This window comes from Aquarana catesbeiana, linkage group LG10 (assembly GCF_042186555.1).
Source record: "Aquarana catesbeiana isolate 2022-GZ linkage group LG10, ASM4218655v1, whole genome shotgun sequence".
Taxonomy (NCBI): Eukaryota; Metazoa; Chordata; class Amphibia; order Anura; family Ranidae; genus Aquarana; species Aquarana catesbeiana.
This window is the reverse complement of record NC_133333.1, coordinates 43,842,529-43,869,844: the sequence shown is the minus strand read 5'-3', so window position 1 is coordinate 43,869,844 and position 27,316 is coordinate 43,842,529. Positions and strand designations below refer to the sequence as shown.

Sequence of the window (27,316 nt, the reverse complement as noted above, 5' to 3'; positions counted from 1 at the left end):
AGGTGCTGGCTTGGTGATGGTGCTTCTTAAACGTGCTCTTATTGTGCATGCACTCACCAGATAGCCTCACCCCTGCAGGGGTATATGCAGTCACAGTATCTGCCACTGTGTAGCAGCCCTGGATATCTCCGGTCTGTGCATTAAATGTTGTTTATAGACTTTAAATATGTTCACTCTCCTCGATGAACTCTCTGGTAACTTCTAGAATCTTCTTTGTATTTCTTTATTCTCTCAGGAAGGGATGTGAAGGCAATGTGATAGTCATATGATCTCCAGTAAGTTCCGGGTGAGAGGTGAGTTGAGAGGAAGTAGAGAGAAGACATTATTGGGAGTGGCAGCAGAGGAGTGCGGTATATATACATAATTACTGGAGATCATATGACCATCACATTACCTTTACATCCCTTCCTGAGAGAATAGAGAAATACAAAGAAGATTCTAGAAGATACCAGAGAGTTCATCGAGGAGAGTAAACATATTTAAAGTCGATAAACAACATTTAAAGCACGGACCGGAGATATCCAGGGCTGCTACACAGTGGCAGATACTTTGACCGCATATACCCCTGCAGGGGTGAGGCTATCGGGTGAGTGCATGCACAATAAGAGCACGTTTAAGAAGCACCATCACCAAGCCAGCACCTGGATAAGAAGTTTTTTAAACAACATTGTCTTCCAATGAGGACTCATCCTTTTTGAGCCATATAAAAAGACTTTTAAAAAACAAAATTATTTTTTCCAGCAAGTACTGGTTTTTGGAGCACAAGTCACTTTGTTAATTAAATATTTTAAGCACAAGTCACTTTGTTAACATATATTTTTGACTATTAAGCACTTTTTGCACTTTGTCATTTATTAATGCAACGGTATGTGATATAGGATTGAGGCTTTCCACTTGCAAAATTAGCATTTTATGCGTATGATTAATATTTAAGCACAAGTCACTTTGTTAATTAATAGATGCTAAACTAGCACATATATTTTTAAACATTAAGCACTTTTTGCACTTTGTCATGTATTAATGCAACGGTATGTGACATAGGATTGCGGCTTTCCACTTGCAAAATTAGCATTTTTTACTTATGATTAATATTTAAGAAGTGTAATTCACACTGCTTTTGGTTAAAACCACACATAGGAGCACATTTTAGGATCAGTGAAACTATATTGGTAAACAGCCGCCAGAGGCTGTAGCACAATTTAAAATTAAACGCACACTGGGCTTTAAAGGCTGTAACACATGCTGGGTCCCACATATCTTACTTTGTATTTTCCACTAATTTAAGTTTTATTCATCCACATATTTTGTTTTGAACCAGCCTAATTGCCAGTAAGACACCACAAACCTCCAGCACTACACTGTGACATATGTTCACATACACAATGTCTAAGGCTCTCGCCAGTTAGTACATATAATTTAAATAATTTAGCCTCCATACCTAGCCCAGGATACCACACAAGGCATAAAAAGGCGGCTTACCATCAAAATTTACCCCACTAGGGCAGCGCCATATCTACACCTGTTTTCTATTCACAAAAGTAAATATAAACCTACCGAATATGATTCAAATAAACAAAACCGGTAAGAACCTAGCTGGAATAACAGAAATGTCTGTCAGCTAGAATTTCCAACTCATTAGTAGGGATGGGCAAGTGGTTCGGCCCAAGCTTGAGTTTGGGCCGAATATTGGCTGTTTGCACATTCGCCGAACAACCGAATTATCGGGGGGGTTTGACCGTTTGTTCGGCCTGCCGTATGACCACAATGCACTGCCCCGTCGCACAGTGCATTGAAAACCCTGATTATCATTTTCTTGCCCCCCCTCCCTCCATGCAATTTCACTCTCCACCTGCTCTAAAACATACAATAAATAGCATCTTGACTCAAAATAAGTTTACTGAATCAGATCAGACAGCGATTGCGATTAGTTGCCAGAGGTTACAGTGTATCATTACAACTCACTGACTGGCTGCTAGAGGCTACAGCACACATTATGGCTCAATTATTATTTGGTACAGGTTACAGCACATGACTTCTGCTTGTTGATTGGTTGCTAGAGATTACCGTACATCAATACTGCTCACTGATTGGTTGCTAGAGGTTACTGTACATTATCACTGCTCACTGATTGGTTTGCAGAGGTTACTGCATATCCTTACTGCTCAGTGATTGGCTGCAAGAGGTTAGTGCACATCATTACTGCTCACAGATTGGTTGCTAAAGGTTACAGCACATCATCCCCTTACTGCCTGCACAACATGAACTGGGGAGGTGAGGGGACCCATCAATAGACAGAAAACTCATAGGGATCCTAGGACTCCTGGGATCAGTGGCAATTCTGGGGAGGAGGGGGTGTTATCAGGGGCAATGCTGTTGATCATGTTGATGGGATTAGTGACAGTGGTGGGAGAATGCAAGTTTGGATTTTTTTTACCGATTACTAATATAAAGAGGAGTTTCTACACTGGCCACCCATGTAATGGGGATTTTGCACTGACCACTAATGGAATAGGAGCATTCAAAGTAACCACCAATGTAAGGAAAGGTTTACACTGACCACCAATGTAAGGGGGACCTGCACACTGGCCACTAGTGTGAATGAAAGTATTGTATACCAAGCCCCAATATAATGAAAAGATTTACACTGACCACCAATATAACTGAGACATTTAGACTACATTTACATTTGTGTGTGTGTGTCGGGAACGCATGCAAAATTGCTGCCCTTTAGCAAATACACAGTAATGCCATTAATTGTTAATGACATCCTCACGCATCTGCTGAGATGTGCATATTCACATGCACCAAAATTCACGGTGCTGTGGCGCCATGTTATTTTGAAAAAGTTTTCCAATTCCAATTTGCTTACCTTTGCAGAACAGGCTGATGTTAAGCTTAATGACCACAGTTGTAGGCAGGACTTTCAAGCATGCTCCTTTACGTCCCCAGCAGGCAGCATTTAGCAGAAGTGAAGGTGGATATGACTTCAGGGGGGCATGATATACATATGAATTTGTCTCTATTTACGTATCAATGCCACTCGTCCAAGGCTATTTACTTATGAATACCGCTATTTGCATATCAATGCAGGTTATTTACATGTAAACACAGGGTCTGCAGGTGAGTCATCTGTACAGGGCAATAGGGCAGAGCTGGGCAGCATTAGTAACAGAACTTCACACTGAGATATCGGGACACAGCACAGGACTAAAACTTCCTCGGACAAAGGAATTTAAACTGGAAAAGTTGGCAAGTATGAGGCAGCTGCGTTGAGCCCCACAACAATGATGGGGCCCAGGGCAGCTGCCCCTTTTGCCCTGCCTTAAAGATGGCCCTGACTAGTTCTCTTATCCCTTTAATAGACTATTATATATATATACATGAAAAAAATCAGACAGTTGCATTTAAAATTGCTTACTAGTAATAAATAAAATTAGTTTTTACACCTACAGCCCAGTGTAAGATTTATTCCATTGCTGGTCTCCTTGTTTATCCAGTTGGAGGCTGTACAGGTGAAAGTTCCATTGTCATTAGCAGTGACAGGGCTGATTGTGAGGACTGTGTTGTTCTCTGTAAAGTGGTATCGGGAGTCTTGGGGCGGTGGCACCCCCTGTAGGCTCCAGGAGTAATTGACATTTGTACCATGAGATGAACAGGTCAGAGACACCGAATCTAATCCTGGCCAGACCACTCCTGATATATTGCTGGTTAATTTCACATCAGAGACCGGATCTGTCAAATTAAAAACACATTTGTTAAACTCTGCAAAAGCAAATTACTTTAAAAAATGGTGATACTTTCATACAGTGTTATGTGGGGTGGTTATAGCACTAAAAAAAAATCTAGGCACTAAAAAATGGGCTAAATAACCAGCCCATGCCTTTCTAAGGGTTTCCCATACAATAAGATTATTTTTGCTTCTTTGAGATGTAATGTGACTGAATGCATAGAGCCGCAAAAGAAGCTAATGATGGAAATGTGATGATGAAAGATGATGAAAAGGTGTGTATCAATAGACCATGAACATCCGCCTTTTACCATATTCACCAATTACGGCCACACCATGGTACACTTTGAGTTAAACTTTATCCCACATAAATCTGTCAATGAAATTACCACTTGGGTATAGTTTCTCCAGGCCAGATTTCAATTCCTCCCCTAAATATATACTGCATATACTGTGTATACAGTATATATACAGTACATATACAGTATCTCACAAAAGTGAGTACACCCCTCACATTTTGGTAAATATTTTATTCTATCTTTTCATGTGACAACACTGAAGAAATGACACTTTGCTACAATGTAAAGTAGTGAGTGTACAGCTTTTATAACAGTGTAAATTTGCTGTGCCCTCAAAATAACTCAACAAACAGCCATTAATGTCTAAACCGCTGGCAACGAAAGTGTGTACACCCCTCAGTGAAAATGTCCAAATTGGGCCCAATTAGCCATTTTCCCTCTCCGGTGTCATGTGACTCATTAGTGTTACAAGGTCTCAGGTGTGAATGGGGAGCAGGTGTGTTAAATTTGGTGTTATCGCATTCACTCTCTCATACGGGTTACAGGAAATTCAACATGGCACCTCATGGCTAAAAACTCTCTGAGGATCTGAAAAAATTAATTGTTGCTCTACATAAAGATGGCCTAGGCTATAAGAAGATTGCCAAAACCCTGAAACTCAGCTGCAGCACGGTGGTCAAGACCATACAGCGGTTTAACAGGACAGGTTCCACTCAGAACAGGCCTCGCCGTGGTCGACCAAAGAAGTTGAGTGCACATGCTCAGCGTCATATCCAGAGGTTGTCTTTGGGAAATAGACATATTAGTGCTGCCAGCATTGCTGCACAGGTTGAAGGGTGACCACTGCCTTGCTAAAGAAACTGAGGGTAAAGGCGATGGACTGGCCATGCATGTCTCCAGACCTAAACCCTATTGAGCATCTGTGGGGCATCCTCAAATGGAAGGTGGAGGAGCGCAAGGTCTCTAACATCCACCAGCTCCGTGATGTTGTCATGGAGGAGGGGAAGAGGACTCCAGTGGCAACCTGTGAAGCTCTGGTGTACTCCATGCCCAAGAGGGTTAAGGCAGTGCTGGAAAATAATGTTGGCCACACAAAATATTGACATATTGGGCCCAATTTGGACATTTTAACTTAGGGGTGTACTCACTTTTGTTGCCAGCGGTTTAGACATTAATGGCTGTCTATTGAGTTATTTTGAGAGGTCAGCAAATTTACACTGTTATACAAGCTGAACACTCACTATTTTACATTGTAGCAAAGTGTAATTTCTTGAGTGTTGTCACATGAAAAGATATAATAAAATGTGAGGGGTGTACTCACTTTTGTGAGATACTGTAGGTTGTACCAGTCGACCCTTATGAGTCAGAATAGGGGAACGCTATACGGCAACAAACAACTATACACAAGAGTAATATGACTGGTTTTAGATTTTATGGAGTGGAAAAAATTACAAGACTTGTAAGGCGAGGTGATCTCCATAAAATAATGTTAGAGAGAGAGAGGCATGGTGGATAAATAAATTATTTGCACAGATTTCGGATGGATTAAATCAAAGATGGTACATCAGTCTCTTTTTAATATGAAATTTGATGATTTTGTCCCCTCCATGCCCATGTTTTCCCACGTAGGGTCCATTCTTGTTTTGGATATAACTTGTTTTTTTTAAACATTTCATGTGTTTATTTTAAGATTTTGGAATGTCATTTTGTATAGATTAATTATATGAGATTACTGTATCAGCTCCCAGGGGCTGATTGGTTTATTCTGCTCCTGTGTGGGTCATTATGGATTGGCTGGAAAATTTTTAAATGTATTGCTTTTTGAATTGCTCCTTTGCTATGATTAGTACCCACTGAGGGTAGAAACGTGTTAACCTGGAGGACTGTATGTTGTATTCCTTCCAGAAATAAAGTATTGCATGAGCTGCAACAGGTGATAGTCATTGTCACTCATTTATATCACCAGCAATGCCTCCACTGTTCCCGGACTCCATAATACATTTTTTGCTAATAACCTGTTTACAATTCAACTTCCGTTGTCCCCAGTTCCACTGATGCACTCCTGTTTCTTTCTGGGTCCTTGCTGCCACCACCACAACCTACAGATCACCTTAGTGGAGGTGATGGGGAATGAGTCAATGGTTATGCAGACCTCAGTACTGCTGACACAAACCCCACCACTTCCACTGTCCCAGAATAACCAGCTTTATCTTTAGTAGGTCATTAGCTGGACACAACTATTTTATTGCTAATTATGGAAAGATCATTTCTTAGTCTAAAGATGATTATTGGTTGTCAACTTTCCACTCTTCTCTTGCACATATTTCCTCCATCGTACCTTTCACAATCCTCTCCCACACATACAGACTGCAGTTATACCCTCTACACTCCTTTTCTGCTCATACTGCCTGCTGTCATACCCTGTGCACTCCTCTCCTGAACATACTGCTTGATGTCATTCCATTCATATTATTCTCCAGCATAAATTGCCCCCTAAGGCACTTCTTTATCATTGTTTGATATATACCCAACCTTTCCCCTTCTGGAACAAGTGCAGGGAGGTGTAGTTCCTACTCCATCCAGTATGTGGTGTCTGGCCACTGTGTGGATGGAGTGGAGAATTGGAAGAATGATGTTCCTCTGCAGCCTCCCTAGGCATCACAATGAGAGCAGTTGTCCAATTGGACCTTCAATAACCATCTTGATAGGGGCGGTGCTAATAAATAGCAGTGCCATGCTGGGTTTGGTGTGCATTTTGTGAGTGGATAGAGAAGGGACAGGAAGGAATCTACCTGTTAGGGACAGAGATTTAGCACCAAGAAAAGGTTCCAGTATGTGGAGGGCAAGTATAGATACAGCAGTTCACCCCTCAAGCACGTCATCAGAACTACTGCCACCACCTTCATCCTAAAGGAAAAGGGAGATAACTGGCGCAAAACACAGAATAAATATGAACATAAACATGCACAATGAAAGCCCTATGGATATTCCAATTATGTCCATGGGCACATGAAATTAAATAAAATCAATTAGCAAGCTGAAAAAGAGTCCATAAGTCCAATAAAAGCTACTGGTGGCAGCCATCCTCATAAATGCTAGCTCTGTGAAATCAAGTGAAAAGGACAAAACAGGAAGAGCCACCTGAGTGTAGTATTAAAATGAACAATTTATTCAAAGGATTAAACACACTTACAGGAACAGGTTTAAAAACAAGGTCATCTGGTGCATGGGGGAGCCCCTCCAATCCATCTCCAGTTTAGTGTAGCTGTATTTAGGAATCTGGAATGATACTCCTGCTCTGTTAACAGATATTACCCAGGACAGGGGTTTAGGAGGGATCACTTTAACTTGGCAAATGTCAAGCTACTCACCCTCTGAGAACACTGGGTGCAGAATGTTGCCTCACACAGTGTATATTCTGGAATGTCCACTATTGTACATGTCCATGGAGGTCATTCTGCAACTTGGATATGTCTTTGAGAAGTAATTAAGAGTGTTCCAATTCTCATAACCACATACATGTTGGTTTACTGAAACAATAGAGTGCAAAATCTAGTGCAGGTCTGCATAGAAACCAATCATCTTCCATGTTGTTTCAGTAAACCATCACGTATGTGGTTATGAGAATTGGAACACACTTAGTTACTTCTCAAAGACATATCTAAGTTGCAGAATGACCTCCAAGGACATATACAATAGTGGACATATACGGACATATACAATAGTGGACCTTCCAGAATATACACTGCATGAGGCAACATTCTGCGCCCAGTGTTCTCAGAGGGTGAATAGGTTGACATTTGCCAAGTTGAAGTTATCCCTCCAAAATCCCTGTCCTGGGTGATATCTGTTAACTGAGCAGGCGTATAATTCCAGATTCCTAAGTACAGCTACACTAAACTGGAGATAGAATGGAGATTGATTGGATGCACCATGCATCAGATGAGCTTGTTTTTAATCTTATTCCTGTAAGTGTTCTTAATCCTTTGATGAAATTGTTAATTTTAATACTACACTTCCGGTTTTGTCGTTACCACCGTCATCCTGACCTCCCTGATTCATCAGCTAAGTCTGCCACCCTGGCAGTCAGTTGCCCCTTCAGAATATGCGGTCCTGGAAAAGTACGCTGTAGCTAGAACATGCTTTAGTATGCCTGAAGCTATACCAGTGCATATCTGTGATGGTGCTGCGTGACCTGCTGTGATGAATGCTGATACAGCTAGTGTTACTGCAACTGTTACTACAAGTGTTATTGCAACTGATGCTACAAGTGTCAAGACTGGTGAAATCCATTATGCTGCTGTAAGTACCTTAGTATCCTTTCTGTATACTACTCTTACAAATATAAGAACTGTTAAAGAGGAAGTAAACCCTGGTGGGTTTTACTTCTTTTCTTCTTCCCTGAAAAGTACAGGCATAATGTGCTAGTATGCATTGCATACTAGCACATTATGTGACCATTACCTGCAAACGAAGCCTGTGTTGTCCCCGCTGCAGGCCACATCCATCTTTGCCCGTCTTCCTTCAAGAGCCACGGACTCCGGCTCTGACTGGCCAGAGCCGTGTCATGTCACTCCTACGCATGCAGCCATTCCTTCAGAGCATATGCGCCAATGACATCATCGGCGCATTAAACTGTAAATATCTCCTAAACGGTGCACGTTTAGGAGATATTTACAGTACCTATAGGTAAGCCTTATTCTAGGCTTACCTAGAGGTACAACTTACACGGGGAAGTTTACAACCCTGTTTAAGGGCTCTTTCACACATTCATGTCCGTTTTCACAGACTCCGCTTGCTCAGCACGTATCGATCCGTTGATCCCTACTGAGCTGGCGGATGACAGGTCCATCACCGCTCACTGTGCGGAGATGGACCTGTCAGAGCCCTGCTCTCCTCTATGGGGGATCGGATGAAAACTGATCCACCTGTCCATTTTCATCTTATCCGAGACGGATGGAAAATAGGGTTTCCATCCGTCTGGATTTAGCGGAGCTGATCCGATCAGATGTCAGCGGACACGTCACCGCTGACATCCGTCGCTCCATAGAGGTACATGGAGCGTCCGTTCAGGTCTGCCTGAAAAACTGACAGACGGACCTAACTCTCTTCAGTCCGTGTGAGTCTCTGTACTCGGTACCTTAGCTCCTGGCCCCACCCACTTCTTTTTGCTAGTTACTATACAGGAATAGAAAAGGCAGGCCAGACCATCTACAACCTCTCTCTAAAGTTTTTTTTAATTTTGAACAGCGTAAGAATGGCTTGTAAGATTTATATTTTCCATCTCTGTTCATTAGAGAGATTTCCCTTCACTTCATGGCCATAGCCAAAACAGGAGGTGAGAGAAAATCTCTTTAAAGTGAAGGAATCACTGGTTGCCAGTCACCAGGATCATCAGAGCTAGGGTCCCTATTAGAAAATTTCCCCACTATTCCTGTTCTGGGGACAACCCAAAATTAGTGTTTTTTTTTAATTATTTTTTGTTTGTTTTTTTTTGTTTTGCTCTCACTTTTGGTGATAACAGGACAATTAACCACTTGCCGTCCACTTGCACGATCCCGCGAACCGTCGTAGCTATACGTCAGCCCCTTTAAGCGGGGTGGCAGGTGTGCGCCCCCTGCTGCACAGCGGGGGTGCCGATGCTCGTGACCGGCGGTCGCGATGACCGTCGGCCACGAGCAATCACAACCATGAGAGGCAGAACAGGGACGTGTGTGTGTAAACACACACATCCCAGTTCTGTGAGGAGAGGAAAGAGAGATTGTGAGTTCCTATGAGCTGGGAACCATGATCTCTCATCTCCTATAGTCAGTCCCATCCCCCCACAGTTAGAACACACAGTCAGGGAACACAGTTAACCCCTTAAATATATGATAAATTCCACGCTTAGGATAAAAGTGGGTTGCAGTCCCTCTTATTGGGTTCCCATAGGAACTTACAAGGATAGATATAAAAAATGGGGTATATGGCGCTACCCTGTGAGCCACTAGATAAATAACTGAATTATATTGTGTAAGCAATATTGTAAAGGTACTGAGCTAAAACTATCTTGAAAACCAAAATGTGTGTGTACGTGCCCCCAATATTAGAAAAGTGACAAGCAAAAATGGGCGTGTGACAAGTACATCAGATCATAAATATACTTTGCAAAAAATAAAAAATAAAAATAAAAAAGGAGTTAGTATATCTTTCAGTGTCTCTCAGTAAGGCTGAGGTTAACAGCTCAGCATGTAACTATTGTGGCACATATACTAGCCTAATTGCCCAGGCAGGTAAACCAACCATTAACCATATGATATCCCAATTCGTTATAACACAAACAATGTGATAAGTAAATAGTGAACACACCACTGTAAATAAGGTGCAGATAACATCCACACCTATAACATCAAAATAAATGTGTGATCAATATAAAAATTCCAAGCCCCACTTGTAATAAATAAAAATAAAAAATAAGAAAAAAAGCAAAAATGTGATCCCAGAGTGTCCAACACTGGCATATATCAGGTGACTTCGGTGCGCAGCACGTAGAGTGAGTTTTGGTGCTCCTTCAATGGGTCTCCACTCACCAGACGTAGTTACCCCTACAGGGGGTATAATTCAGTTACTTATCTAGTGGCTCACAGTTAACCCCTTGATCACCCCCTAGTGTTAACCCCTTCCCTGCGAGTGACATTTACACAGTAATCAGTGCATTTTTATAGCACTGATCGCTGTATAAATGCCAATGGTCCCAAAAATGTGTCAAATGTGTCCGATATGTCCGCCATAATGTCGCAGTCCCGATAAAAATCGCAGATCGCCGCCATTATTAGTAAAAAATAAATAATAATAAAAATGCCATAAATCTATCTCTTATGTTGTAGACGCTATAACTTTTGCGCAAACCAATCAATATACGCTTATTGCGATTTTTATTACCAAAAATATGTAGAAAAATACACATCAGCCTAAAATGAGGAAAAAATTAGCTTTTTTAAAAAAAATTGGGGCTATTTATTACAGCAAAAAATACAAAATATTGTGTTTCTTTCAAAATTGTCGCACTTTTTTTGTGTATAGCTAAAAAAATAAAAAACACAGAGATGATCAAATAGCACCAAAAGAAAGCTTTATTTGTGGGGAAAAAAAAGGACATCAATTTTGTTTAGGTATAGCGTCGCACGACTGCGCAATTGTCAGTTAAAGCGACGCAGTGCTGTATCTCAAAAAATGGCCTGGTCATTGAGCAGCCAATTCTTCCGCGGCTGAAGTGGTTAAAGAAGGTGAATCTCTCTAACAGGGGCACAGTCAACAACAAAAACCTTACAGGAGGTTCTAATTACTCTCCACTCACTCTAAAAATAAAAAAAAAGTTCTGCTTCTAGCTATAATTTAAAGTGGTTGTAAACCCTTTACAACCACTTTTTGCTAGCGGTAAGCCTATAATACTACCTGTACTAGTAGATATCCCCTGTATCAACATGTGCCGACGTCATTGGCACATGCGCACTGAAGCAAAGGTACGTCCGTGCCGTTGCTTCAGCTAATATGCCGTTACCGGCGGCTCCCGCACGCATGCGCGGGAGTGATGTCATCGCGGCTCCAGCCAATCACAGCGCCGGGATACCCGGAAGTAACTCCGGGAGCGATGTCACAGGCCGAAGCAGGGTAAAAGGACCACTGTGGGGGCTTCGATCTAAGGTAAGTAATTCATAATGAGCTAGTATGCATACTAGCTCATTATGCCTTTGTCGTGCGTGGTTTTTTTTGTTTTTTTTTGTGGGTTTACAACCACTTTAAGATGAAGCAAAAACTGTGAAACTGCTGATATGTTTATTATATTAAGTTGATGTTGTTCTGTGATTTAATGCCCCCGTTTAATGACATCTTAATCTAATTTACTGGCCAAATACGAAATATTTATTATATGTATTTAAAAACTCAAAGGATAATAATAGCAGCACATTATCAAATATTCTTCACTAGCTGTGTACCAGTTCTGTAATAAACCCAAAAACAAAAACTCTGGAATAGTACAGTATCTGTCAACCTTTCCACTAAACATGAGATCAGTTATAGCAATGATAACTTATGCCGCGTACACACGGTCGGACTTTTCGTCTACAAAAGTCCGACAGCCTGTCCGACAGACTTCCGACGTACCTTCGGCGGACTTGCGGCAGACTTTGTTACGAACGGACTTGCCTACACACGACCACACAAAAGTCCGACGGATTCGTACGTGATGACGTACACCGGACTAAAATAAGGAAGTTCATAGCCAGTAGCCAATAGCTGCCCTAGCATGGGTTTTTGTCCGTCGGACTAGCACACAGACGAGCGGATTTCGGGGTCCGTCGTACTTACGACGTAAAGATTTGAAGCATGTTTCAAATCTAAAGTCCGTCGGATTTGAGGCTAAAAAAGTCCGTTGAAAGTCCGGAGAAGCCCACACACGATCGGATTACCAGCCACCTTTAGTCCGTCAGCGTCCGTTGGACTTTTGTAGACGAAAAGTCCGACCGTGTGTACGCGGCATTAGACGGGAATTTATTACTTACTATAGACTCTGAGCCCATACAAAGACCTCTTTATAAGTGTAGTGTTTGGATATTGGGCAGTCATGGTATAATTCCCATCATCTTCCGAAGTCAGACGGTCCAGTCTCAGAGTTGCATTCACATACAGCTCACATCTTCCTCCATACAGACCAACACACGCAGGAGTCCCACCAGGAAAACGCTGTGCAATTAGAGCATCTTTAAAAATCCATTGTATTGCTGGATTGTCTTCAATTGGTATAGATTCATAAAAATAAACAGATCCTCCAACGATTTCATTCTTAACCTGGTAAGCAAATACAGCACCTGCAGGAAAATATTGAAATGTTCAGTAAATGTAACGTACAATGTGCCTTAAAGTGATTGTAAACGATCACCTTGTAAAGCAACCCATTCCGTTTAAAAAAGAAATGAAAGGCAAAACATTTGTGTAGAGATATAAAAAAAAAATACATAAATACCTTTTTTCCCTTTTTTAGAAGTGATCACATTCCCTCTGTTCTCAGCTGCATAAGAGCGGGGGAAGCAACAGTATTCTGGTCTTCCCATTAAATGGCTGGGCAGGGGAGGGGGAGGTGTCAGGACAAGTCTGATCATTGCAGAAGAGCAGGCTGAAAACCCAATACAGCTAGAAAACTGACCACGGTGTGCTCTCCTGTTTAGTGTGGTCAGTTTTTTTTATAGGAAAACAGAGGGACTGGCAAGAACACCAGGGATTCCCCACAAAGGAAGCAATACAAAGAGAACAGTATACTTTTTCATACAAGTACATGGTACAGGAGACACATCAGGAATATGAAATGCTGGGTTTACATACTCTTAAAATAAATACAATTCTTATTATTAATAACATTACAGAAAGATTTGTGCAATTTTTAGGAGCATAAAAGTACTTCAGAATGTAAAATTACATAAGAGTTTAGATCAAGGATGCTCAACCTCCTGAAGAGCACGGGCCAATTAATCCTGCTTGTATGGATCGTATACTAGCACATTATGAGAGACATACCTTAAAATGAACCCCGGTATGCCGTTCCTTTAAAACGCATGCACCAGTGATGTCACCGGCTGCTGCTCAATGGAATATCTCCTAAATAGCGCACGTTTAGCAGATATTCATTTTACCTACAGGTAAATTTTATTATAAGCTTACCTGCAGGTAAAAATGTCTGAAACGACTTTACTACCACTTTAACCACTTCATCCCCGGAAGGATTTACCCCCTTCCTGAACAGAGCCCTTTTTGCGATACGGCACTGCGTCCCAATTGCACGGTCATGCGACGTTGCACCCAAACAAAATTGCCGTCCTTTTTTTCCCATAAATAGAGCTCTCTTTTGGTGGTATTTGATTACCTCTGCGTTTTTAATTTTTGCGCTATAAGCAAAAAAAGAGCGACAATTTTGAAAAAAAAGCAATATTTTTTACTTCATGCTATAATAAATTTCCCCCAAAAATATATAAAATAACTAATTTCTTTCTAAGTTTAGGCCGATATGTATTCTTCTACATATTTTTGGTAAAAAAAAATCACAATAAGCGTATATTGATTGGTTTGCGCAAAGGTTTGCGCAAATAGGGGATAGATTTATGACATTTTTATTATTAATTTTTTTTATTAGTAATGGCGGCGATCTGCGCTTTTTATCGTGACTGCGACATTATGGCGGACACATCGGACACTTTTGACACTATTTTGGGACCATTGCCATTTATACAGCTATCAGTGCTATAAAAATTCACTGATTACTGTGTAAATGACACTGGCAGGCCCCCGGCAAACATCGAGTCCGCGGAACCCGCGGGCACGGTCATGGAGTATGTGGCGGTCAGGCACGTTCACAATGCTGCTAATTAAAGGGGATGTACCTGTACGCCCATTTGCTTAGCCGTGCCATTGTGCTGACGTATATCGTCGTGTGCTGGTTGGCATGTGGTTAAGTGATTTGTTAACCAGTTATGGGCCACAATGAAATTAAGTAATTCAGAATTTGAAGATTTTAAACAACAATCAGGATCATCATTTTCTGTGGGACCAATCCCCGTTGGATGTTTATGTATTTTTCTAATCACAATTGCAAAAGGAAAGCGTGGATCACACTAGTGTAAACACTGACTTTTTGTACTTTTTACAAGGAAAAGCAAAATCAGGCTAACTTCTGAATAGAAACCAATCAGCTTCCAGGTTTTATTGCCAAAGTTTAATCGAACAAGCTGAAGTTAGAAGCTGATTGGCTACCATGCACAGCTGCACCAGATTCTGAGTGCACCAGTTTTAGTAAATCTCCCCCTATGTCTATTTCAGCAGTTGCAGGAGAAAAATGGAGAGGATCTGTTCCTGTATATGCCGTCCCGACCACCTTTCCTGTCCAAGTGGAAAACAGAAAGTGATAGGGAGACCACATGAGCATCCTGGATCATGGGCCAGGTCGCCATTGCAACCTCTGAAGCTACACCAGGGTTTTTGGGAGGAGGGGGTGTGCAGACTTTGCCATAGATTTCTATTACATCGTTGGGTGCAGTTTCAGAAAGTGCACCACACCCACAACTCAGTGCCATCTTAACAGCATTGTGGGCCTCTGGGCAAAGTACAGGCAGTCCCCGAGTTATGAACATCCGACTTGTGAACGACTCCTACTTACGAACAGGAGGCGGTGTGATGTCTCTGCCGTTCTGCGCATGCGTGGCCACTTTTCAACGGCGGGCACTTTCGACAGAACATCGGAAAACATCAGAAAACGACATCTCTGCTGTTCTGCGCATGCGCGGCTTTTGACAGAACATCGGAAAACATCGGAAAACTACGTCTCTGCCATTCTGCGCATGCGCAGCTTTTGACAGAACATTGGAAAACATCGGAAAACAACGTCTCTGCTGTTCTGCGCATGCGCTTCCCACTTACGAACATATTCGACTTAAGAACAAACCTACAGTCCCTAGCCCGTTCGTAACTCGGGGACTTCTTGTAATGCACTGGGGCCCCCACAAGCCTGCACTACCACTCACCAAACGTAACCCAATCCCAGGTAGCAATCAGGATCACAAGAATGTATGTCCCCAATTCTAAAGACCTCCTGTCTCCATCCCTCCCTCTGGTGCAGGTCCCTCCAACCTCTTCACCCTCCATCACTTCCATCCCTCTGTTACTCTATCCCTCCTTTCTTTTATCTTTCCACAACTCCTTGTGCCTTTTATCCCTCCACCTTTTCTATCCTTTTCGATCATCAATCATGCCACTCGCTAACCCGAAAAAAAATGCTCCACCCCCTGGGAGGCTACCCGCCGTGTGCCGCTCTGCGCTTTGACAGCTCTTACATATGCAAGGGGCGGGGCCACCCGTGAGGGATACAATTTTTTTTATTTTTAATAAACTGTTTCTTGTGTTTTTTTTACTTTTTGACACTGTTTTGGTGAATGGGTAGGGATACTGTAACAAAACTTCCCATACTCCGCTTGAGTGCTTCCTCCCAGTCTGCATATAGATATCAGATATTCCAACCGCTGCTAACAACCAACAAAACAAGGCAATACTCTTTTGGTTGCTGAACATGGACTGTTAGAACAAGAATATAGTCGTATATACAGTTGAAGAGGAGGTTCCCCCCCTCCTGCTCATATTACTCTAACAATACACCTGTAACCAGAAACCTAATTAACACGAGCTAGTTATCCAATCATTTACCCAGACTTGGTGACTCAGAGATATGACCTTTCAGGGTAGACTTGCCGTCTCCTCACTTAGAAATACATATAAGTATAAACACATCCCCCAATAGTTTGCTAGGAGACAAAGGTGTGTTAATGAGCACAATAAACTATTGGGTGAAAGACCTGGGCTTTCCAGATCTCATTAATCAGCATTCCTTTCACATACATCTGTCCACTGTCCCGGATGAGTCTGTCACAGGTACGATGTTCCCGATACCCATTCACATAAGGGGCAGAGCCCCAGCCCCAAAGCACCCACCCCCCATGTTAAGGGCATATGGCCTGGTATGGTTCCCCTCCCCTTTCCTGACCTGCCCGTCTAAATGCTTGGATAAGGGTCTGGTATAGATTTTGGTTGAGACCCCACCATTTTTTTTTAATAGTCGGGTGCTGGCAATTGTAACAGAGAGTCTTTTTAAATGGGATTTGACTGTTTTTTTTTTCCTTTAGAAATGCCATTTTTGCTGTAGCATGTTACAGATGTGCCACTTTACAGCCCTGGAAGATTTTACCCCCTTCCTGACCAGAGCACTTTTTATAGTTTGGCACTGCGTTGCTCTAACTGACAATTGCGCGGTCATGCAAAGCTGTACCCAAATGGAATTTGCGCCCTTTTTTCCCACAAATAGAGCTTTCTTTTGGTGGTATTTGATCACCTCTGTGGTTTTTATTGTTTGTGCTATAAACAAAAAAAGAGAGCAACAATTTTGAAAAAAAAAAACAATATTTTTTTACTTTTTGCTATAATAAATATAACCCAAATTTAAAAAAACAAAAAATTAATTTCTTCATCAGTTTAGGCCAATATGTAATCTTCTACATATTTTTAGTAAAAAAAAACCACAATAAGCGTATATTGATAGATTTGCGCAAAAGTTATAGCGTCTACAAACTATGGAAAAGATTTATGGCATTTTTATAGCATTTTTATTTTTTATTTATTTTTTTGCTAGTAATGGCGGTGATCTGCAATTTTTTGTGGTATTGCAACGGACAGATCGGACACTTTTGACACATTTTAGGGACCATTGACAATTATACAGCGATCAGTGCTATAAAAATGCACTGATTACTGTGTAAATGTCACTGGTAGGGAAGGGGGTTAACACTACGGGGCGATCAAGGGGTTAAATGTGTGTTCCCTCAGTGTGTTCTAACTGTATGAGGATAGGACTGAGTAAGAGAGGAGACATATTGTGGTTCCTACTTACTAGGAACAAACGTCGTCTCCTCTCCTCTGACAACACAGGAATTTGTGTGTCTACACACACAAATCCCCGTGCTGGCGCTCATGCATGCGATCGCGCATGGCCGGCAGCGATCACGACCGGCCACGCACATCGGGTCCCTGCTGTGCAGCGGGCCAAAAAGGGGAAGGACATACCCGTAAAGGGTTTCGCCCAGGAGAGCCATTCTGCCGCAGTATATCTGCGTGAGCCAGTCGGGAACCAGTTAAAGGAATTTTTCATTTTTATTGTTGTACTTTGAGCATAATTAAAATCACTGCTCCTGAAAAAACGATCCTTCAAAATGGGCACTTTTGATTTTTCCTGTTCGGCTCCCATAGACTTCAATGGGGTTCACTGTTTGGCTTATAACATTTCCCCTGTTCGGGAGTTCTGCTGCAAACCGAACAGGGGGGTGTTCGGCCCATATCTAAGGGTGGGTTGGCAAGCCCAGATCACGATCAATGGGTTGCCAACCCCGGCATGCATTCCCTGGTTTGAAGTCATGGGCCACATCAGAGGGCTGCATGGGTTGAGCCCCGCTGGTTTAGATAAAACTCTAATATTTGGGAAATGTTTTTTACTACACTTAAGTGACTTTTCATTTGAGGAATACTGTTCACTTGCAATGAATGCTATTATTTCATCCAGAAAAATTTTATAATGAGATTATGGTGCTGATTTAGAATTGGTAAAACTTATGCACTGTCCTGCCAAACATAATTATGTAGCAGGTTTAGTTATGCACTAGTAAACATAATTAATTGAACTCATTATCTTATTAACAACTAGTTTTACTGTTTTTTTGTAGTTTTATGGAAATAAATTGGATCAATAATATCAATGGTAGTCTATTTTTATGAATCATGTGTAAACACTTAATATGTGACTATATTACCCACAGTAATATACACATGTTCATACAGAGTATATACAGTTTCCAATGCCATGTACTGTACACAGAAAGGCTGAACAGACTATGGAATACAGGCATACTGAGTCAAGATGCGAGGGGGTGTGTGTTCAAGAGGCAGACTGTGATTGGGAAGGGGCGTGTGACAGAGGCAGGTTGTGATTGGTCAAGGGGTGTGGTGGCAGAACAAACCACCCAATACCGGCATTTTGTGTGTCTGCACAGTGTCCTGTACCTCTGAATAGCCAGCCAAAGAATGAAAACTGACCACACTAACCCTGATCAGCTTCTGAGCTTTGTGTGGTCGGTTTAGATTTAGAACAAGGTGACTGGCAGGATCTAACAGATTCAGATGAAAAAGTTGTGAAAATGGTAGGAACTCTGATTTATAAAATACAAGTATGTGAACACACATACATAGAAGATTTCCCTTGACTTCCTGTCCCAGTGATGCAACAAAAAGTGAGAGGAAAACTCTTCAATTCTCCACTTAAGTGACTGTCACCTCAGCAGGTGTTCTTAAAAAGTTCCTCTCACCTCCTGTTTTGGTGACAACTCAAAATTTTAGATTTCCACACAATTTCTCGGTGACAATGGTTACCAAAACAAATAGAGCTGAATCTTCCTTGAGGGTAAACAGACAGTGAATGCAAATTGACAGAGGGTTTAACCCTTCCAGACCAAAAAAATAAGTTTTACCTTCACATCAACTTTAAATTACCAGCATTACATACTGTATTTGTTATCAAGTGGAATCTTTTGGTTAACTACAGAAATATAGAGAAAAAAAAACAAAGCAAAAAGCCAAGCCATTTTCTACAGCAAAGTGAAAAGTAACATCACACATGATGGTCCCAAAGACATCCTGTAACACAGCAGGCTATAGACAATTGTGTAAATCGACTGTTTTCAAGCTTTTCTTAACATTGGAATTCTATGTTTTGCCAGTATAGTTTAGGTCTCAAATCCACACTGTGGAACTTTTTTCTCGTTTGGACATATCCACTATAACCCTACAGCTGAAAAAAATTTCAGACTGGACCGTCAATAGCAGACCAAGGCTTTAAAGAAACCGACAGGATTTTTTTTTTTTTCAAATATTTTTGCACATGTCATCTTTTAAGGTCACACAAAGTCCAGTCCCTAGCATCTAAATGTCCATGCCACATTGTAGATTTTATTGCCATAACTATTAGCAACAATATGCTTATTGTGTTTGACCAGTTTTAGAACGAACCTGAATCTGTGTACAATGTATGTACAGTATATACAGTAGCTATAAATCTGTGTACACACACGTATACCTCCCGCTGCAGGACATTAGCCTAAGCCAGAGACCCAGACTTCACCCATCGTGGCAGGTTCTGTCACACAGACCTTCAAGGACTGGGTACCCTTTTAGCATGAGGGTCCACTCCCTTGGACTTGTACAGCACCCTGTAGGAATTCCTTAGTGCTGTGGTGTCCAGGATTCCACTATGCAGGGTCCAGCACCCAAAGGTTGCATTACAGACAAAACCTTGTTGTTGATCCTTTAATCTTCTTTACGAGGCTCGGGTACCATTTATCTTAGCATAGTAGCTTTTTGAAATGGATTCGATCTAGAAATGCTGTCCCTTGATTCTTAAGAACCTGTGCGGGATTACAGCATGGAAGCTCACAAAGAGCTCAAGAAATAGCCATCCACCTTTTTTAGACACTGCCGAAAAAACTGGAGTACTTCCTGTATGTGAGGGGTTATATAGGGGATCACTTCCTGTTTTTGGTTATTCTACAAGTGTCCATTCACCTACAGGTGGCCCATAACCAGGTAGTAATGTATATGGCTGCTCTGTGTCCCGTGATGTACGAGAAAGAAATGGTTGTTTTTGAAACTTTTTTTAGCATTGATACATGTCCTCTAGGGCAGTACCCGGGTCCCCATACACTTTTTAAGGCAATAACTTGCATATAAGATGTTTGGCTCATCCCTAATCTTAATGCATAGAATGCATTAAGATGAAAAACCTTCTGCCTTTACAACCACTTTAAGTGACAAATTTGGCAATAGACACACAGTAAATATGAATAATGCTACAAGAATATATTCATACAAGTGCAACAGAGCTCTGATGCCCTGTACACATGATCGGATTTTCCGACAACAAATGTTGGATGTGAGCTTGTTGGCGGAAAGTCCGACCGTGTGTATGTTCCATCGAACATTTGTTGTTGGACTTTCCGCCAACAAATGTTGGCTAGCATGCTCTCAAATTTTCCGCCAACAAGCTTGTTGTTGAATTTTCCGATCGTGTGTACACAAGTCCATCAGACAAAAGTCCAAAGTACAAACACGCATGCTCGAAATCGCGCATCACTATTGAACTTCATTTTTATTGGCTCGCCGTACGTTTTGTACGTCACTAAGTTCGCAATTGTTGGCCAACATTTGTGTGACCATGTGTATGCAAGACAAGTTGGAGCCAACACCCTTTGGACAAAAATCCACGGTTTTGTTGTCGGAAAGTCCGATCGTGTGTATGAGGCATTCGTTTGCGAGGTCTGTTCAGTTCTTTTCTTTTCAGAAGCAACGTGAACTAATTGAATGAAAATGGAGATTTTTCGGGGGGCGTGGCCAGCAGCGGAAGGAGATGGCCGCATAAGGAGAGAGCTCCGTGAGAACCAGCGGCACCGGCCCGAATAAAGCGACGATAGAAGCCAGCAAACTAGCAGCATAAAGCTCCAGAGGTCCCAGCAACACACAGCCGGCGATGGGTAAGAGAAAACCCGCGGGGGGACCCCGCAAACTAACGGACTTTTACCCCTTGGCAAGCACGCCGGAGATCCAAGATGGCGCCGCCGCTCACAGGCAGCAGCGCGCCAGGCAATCAAACAAAAGGGGAAATAAGAGAGAGGATAGCAGGCCCCCGTCCTTCTCTCCAGGCCACAGCAGCCGCTCCTCTACATGCAATACCCCATCCCAGAGCCCACAGAAAGCGGCACCTAAACGCTCATCTGCCCACACATATGCTGGGGAAAAGAATGAGGATAATTGTACATCCTATGACAGTACAACTGAATTCATAGACCAGATTCAGGAATTCCCAACATCTGGACAGCCCCTGAGTGATACCACAATGAAAGAGATGCTGGTCTCTTTAGGGGGGTCCATGCACAGGGACCTCATGGACTGCATATCGCAAGTAAAAACCGACATTAATGACATTGGGGAGAGAGTTAGCCACGTGGAGGATAAAATGGCAGAATTCTCAACGGCACACAATGAGTTAGTGGATGCACATAATGAAAAAGAGGAGGAGCTGGAAGCTTTAAAAAACAAAATGGCGGACCTAGAAGACAGGTCCCGCAGAAATAATGTCAAACTGCGGGGGGTGGCGGAGTCTGTACCCCCCCTCTGAACTCCGGAACTATGTACAGCAACTAATTAAAGAGCTACTTCCTGACACGCCAGATGGGGAAATCACGGTAGATCGAGCTCACAGACTACCTAAGCCACAATACCTACCAGAGAAAGTACCCCGCGACGTCATAGCTCGCATACATTTTTTTCACGTCAAAGACGATTAATGCGTTTTGCAAGGCAAAACTCCCCACTACCCAACACGTACGCAGGCATTAATATCTACGCTGACCTCTCCCAGCACACAATGCTAGCAAGGAAGAAACTAATAACATTGACAAAAATATTGCGTAACAACAAACTTCCATACTCCTGGGGCTTTCCTACAAAACTTCTTGTAACTAAAGACGGCCGCACATTCGCTATCAAATCTTTAGAAGAAGGCCTCCAGCTGTCAAGAAAATGGGGGCTTCTCCCAATAGCTGAGGAAGACATCCCTACTACCAAACCCCCAAGGAGCATATCCCCTGAATGGAAATCAAACAAAGATACTTGACTGACTTTCTACACAAAATAAAGAAATAACTTACACATAGTTTGCCCACTAATCTTTAGGGCTGAAGCTGGTTTATAGGAGCATGTACCCCCAAGTGCTCTTATGCGATCTTACTCGCACTTTGAGGAAAACCTCCTCACTTTCTTAAGTTTTGTTTTTTGTTTAAATGTTGACTTATTTTACCTTTTATTTTTTGTCCTACTACTGGCAACCATCTACGACAAGCTTGATGACAAAGATCAGGAGTACATTTTCTCTGCAACTTCATCCCACCTGAGTGAGCATCCTACAAGCAAATCAAAGACACCTCTAACCGCAGGTACTCTTATACTCTACAACGTGTATCACATTTTGAAAGCAACTACACACAAGCATTTAACTCATCGAACAAATGGTCCTTAATTTCGTGACCATCAACGCACATGGTCTCAACATACCATTCAAAAGAAGGGCAATGTGGCAGCAAGCAAAATCCCTGAAGAGCGATGTACTATGCATCCAAGAAACTCATTTTGTCCAACAGAAGCATCCCTTATGCAAAGACAAACAATTTCCGCACATTTTCATGGCCTCAGGCCCTAAAAAAAAAGCTGGTGTGTTGATAGCTATAAATCAAAATGTAGCATTTAAATTACAGGATGTACTATATGATAAAGCTGGAAGATACATTATTTTGGTGTGTGAACTAAACAATACCTGGTATACTATCATCAATGTATATGCTCCAAATCAGGGGCAACTGACCTTTTTGGGTGCTCTCAAGAAAAAGGTTGGGAGCATCAAAAGAGGATTAGTATTGTACTGTGGGGATTTCAATTGTGTTCCTAATAGACAACTAGATTGTTCATTTCCACATAAATCGAAAGCCACACGAATTGAACTCCAACCCTTCTTACATTCCTCTGATCTATATGACGTATGGCGTTGTGTCAATTCTAGTGAAAAAGATTTTACTTACTACTCAGCTCCCCATAGGTCTTATTCAAGAATCGACTTATTTGTAGCTGATTTACGTTGTCTGAATAATGCAGTATCAGCTAAAATCCACCCAATTACTTGGTCTGATCACGCTTCCGTGTCCCTCTCAATTAAGGAAAATAATGTAGCGCCACCTACACACCTATGGCGGAACAATATATCAATTTTGAAGAATCCTAAACACAGGGAGGGTTTGTGTGATCGGATCAAGGAATTCTTTCAACTTAATGATACTCCGGATATAAATATTTTTACACTGTGGTGCTCACATAAAACTTTTGGTAGAGGCCTATTAATACAGGCAGCATCAAGGGAAAAAAAAAAGAGATTAAAAAGTTTTACCACACTAATGACTAAACTTACATTCCTAGAACAACAGCACAAAGCAAATCCCTCCTCCCAAACAACTACAGAATTAAACCAAACAAGACAAGAGATTAGAACCTATTTAACTTTAGATCACCAGTATCACCTACAAAAATTTAAAGCCACACACTATACCCAAGGAAACAAAGCGGGCAAATTTTTAGCGGCCTATATTCGTAAAAAACAACAAAAGTCCAAACTACCATATATTAAAGACCCTATTATGTCGCAATTAGTATACCACCCTACAGACATAGCAAATGCATTTTGCAATTACTATAAACAACTATATAATTTAAAAACAGACCTATCAACGCCACAACCTACTATGACAGGGATCAATAAGTTTCTCCACTCAGTCAACCTCCCTACCCTAACTAGTGACCAGCTAAATTATTTAAATTCCGCAATATCAGAAAATGAAATAGCTCAGGTAATCAACTCCCTACCTCAAAACAAATCGCCAGGCGCAGACGGCTTTTCTGCCGAATACTATAAAGCCTTTTCCGAGATTTTAGTGCCGTACATGAATAAACTCTTCCATAAAGCTACTGTTGATAGCACATTCCCAGAAGAAATACTCCAAGCAGTCATAGTAGCCCTCCCTAAACCAGGGAAAAAAACAGAAGCCCCACAAAACTTTAGACCCATATCCCTACTTAATACTGATTTAAAAATTTACTCAAAAATTCTAGCTAATCGCCTAGCAGAAGTAACCCCCCACTTAATCAAAGCAGACCAAGTAGGTTTTGTTAAAGGAAGGCAGGCTCCAGACGGAACCCGTAGGATGTACAACCTCCTTAAAATAGCGGAAATGAGGAAGGTGCCCACAGTGTTCCTGACGTTAGATGCCGAAAAGGCGTTTGATCGGGTCCACTGGGGGTACCTACTGGCAACACTTGCTAAATTTGGTCTCGAAGGTCCTATCCTTTCCGCCATATCAGCACTGTATACAGTCCCAACCACACAAGTATATACTTTCAATGCTATGTCTAACAAATTCCATATAACAAACGGGACCCGCCAGGGTTGCCCTCTATCGCCACTGATATTTTCTCTGGTGATGGAACCCCTGGCGGAAACCATTAGAAAAGATAAACACATCAAGGGCATCAAGGTTTCAGAAATGGACCACAAGATTGGTCTATTTGCTGATGACGTGGTATTAACACTAACCACACCAGCCACATCTCTCGCAAGAACCCAACATATTCTCAGCGAATTTGGGAAAATATCATATTATAAATTGAATATCAGCAAATCTTCAATCCTTCCTATACACATTAACAACCCTAACCTTAAGAAACTAAAAGCTGAGTTCCCTTTTATATGGGCCCATAAATACTTAAAATATCTAGGGATAAATCTAGCGTACCCCTCTAGCTCCGTATATGACCATAACTACCCTTCTTTGATACACACCATTAAAGATGATCTTACACATATCTCCTCGCATGAACTTTCATGGATAGGGAGGATAGCCGCGTTTAAAATGACTGTTCTACCAAAAATATTATATTATTTTCGCACCATACCCATCACATTACCTGACCACTTTTTTACTACAATCGATAAACTATTAAGGAAGTTCATATGGGCTGGTAAAATAGCAAGACTATCATACTCCACGCTACAAAAACCAAAATACAAAGGTGGAATGGGATTCCCCAAAATACGTTACTACTATGTAGCAGCCATTTTGGATCAAGCCAAGTCTTGGTTTCATCAAACAACAGATAAACTGTGGGTGCAAATTGAAAAAGCAATAGTTCACCATAGGGACCTACCATCACTTCTTCTAGCTACATTAACAAATAGACCATTGTTTTACCCTAACTTTCCTTCTATCACTGCAACGGTCAAAGCTTGGCAAATATTTAACGCTCACACTGATAGTAACAAATCCAAACAAAAGAGAACAATCACCTTAGGCATGTATGAATTCCTTCTCCCCTCCTTAAAAATGAATGAAAAACACCTCCCGAAAAATACGACATATGCACAATTTAAAGATCAAAACCCAGCAACACTCTCATTTGCAAACATTCAGCTATACCATTATCATATAAAATACCCACATCCCTACCTCAGTCATAATCCGGAAGTATGGACATACCTCACCACTTCCTACAATAAACCTAAAGGTCTTTCATGGTTTTACAAAAATATACCCAACATGCATAAGCAGGCTAAGACAGTTGGCATGCTAAACTGGGAAAAAGATCTTAAAAGCAAATTTGCATTATCCGATTGGAACAAAGCTATTCAAACCACCTACCTATACTCTCATTGTACTAACCATTGGGACATCTCCCTTAAAATACTATATAGAAGCTACTTAACACCGATGAGAATTTCTCAAATCTTTAGTAGTTCTGATAAATTATGCTGGCGGAAGTGTGGTAGTAAGGGAACAATATACCACATTTTGTGGGAGTGTAGATCTGTGAGGAGTTTCTGGAATACAGTTTTCTCCCTGATGGCAAAAATCACAGGAAATGTCATCTCCCCCAACCCTGCATTAGCTCTTCTCAACTTGGGGATAGATAAGATACCCAAAAAGAATAGAACCATAACTACCCACATTTTGATAGCTGCACGCTTATCCATTACTGCAAAATGGAAATCAGATACTATATCAAACATTAGTGAAGTAATAAATAGAGTAAACACCCATTACAAGTATGAAAATTTTTTCGCTTACTCAAATAATTTACTAGCAAAAGCACAAAACGAATGGGCTCCATGGTGCGCATGTTTTCCAGAGACTTCTCACTGATATCCTGATGCAGTCAATCTAGATGGATTAAAAGCCGGTGGTAGGATGTTGTCATTATAATTTTATATTTTATGTTTAGTTTTATGTTCCTTTCTTTATTTTAGAATAGTTTATGTTAATAAGTTTCCCTTTTCTTTGTATTTTCCCTCATTATATATTGGTTCGTTGTGGGAAAGCTCAACACTTATCCGTATATATGAACCCATAATTTTTTTATGATGGTGAATATCTTAAGAAATTCCAGGTCACCTATATCTCTACACATAACTGTTTGTAACACAAACACTTTAAGAGAAAATTGAGGAAATCGAGAAACAGACATTTTATAAGCTTGATTGGACTAATGGAGGGGGGGGGGGTGACCTCCCGGACACAGTTTGTTCCCAGATGGGGTGTCTGGGGGGTGACCCATAATCCCTGACCTGTTCCCGTTAAATAACGGATTTAGTTCGGAATACCTAATTTCATCTCATTTATTTACAAATTATCGTGTAAAGTACACTAAGTTAGATAAATCCACATACTGGATTCTCTTATGTTTATAGTAAGAACCAAAAAATGTATTCTGTATCTACTAACTCCTAAACTGTACTGTATTGTTCTACTGTTGTTAAAGTGGAAATCTCAATAAAAAACAATGAAAAGAAAATGGAGATTTTTCTCTCCTCAACTCTTTCTCAGTCTGTGCCTATCCTCTTTCCGGTTGAAGGGCTAAATAAAGATCTCATACAGGACTTCCTGCACACCTTGATAAGCTCTACCTGGGAGGAAACCAACTAGGCTGAGGAACCCTCTGAGCCAGGACACAGAATACAGACCAAGTTGGACCCAGTCAACAAAATAAACAAGTTCCATTTCTGCATAATGCCAGAACACATATG

The 27,316-nt window shown here is 41.4% G+C and overlaps 1 protein-coding gene across 6 annotated transcripts in view; it reads right to left on the bottom strand.

Moving 5' to 3' along the window:
* Positions 1-27,316, bottom strand: part of LOC141110635 (cell adhesion molecule CEACAM1-like) — a 165,261-nt gene that overhangs the window by 133,689 nt on the left and 4,256 nt on the right. For all 6 annotated transcript variants that reach the window (XM_073602088.1, XM_073602087.1, XM_073602085.1 and 3 more), the window contains exons 2-3: positions 12,570-12,875; positions 3,451-3,732 (exon numbers count right to left, since the gene is read on the bottom strand). In XM_073602088.1, coding sequence (XP_073458189.1) covers positions 3,451-3,732; positions 12,570-12,875 — 588 coding nt within the window. The remainder of the gene's footprint in view (positions 1-3,450; positions 3,733-12,569; positions 12,876-27,316) is intronic.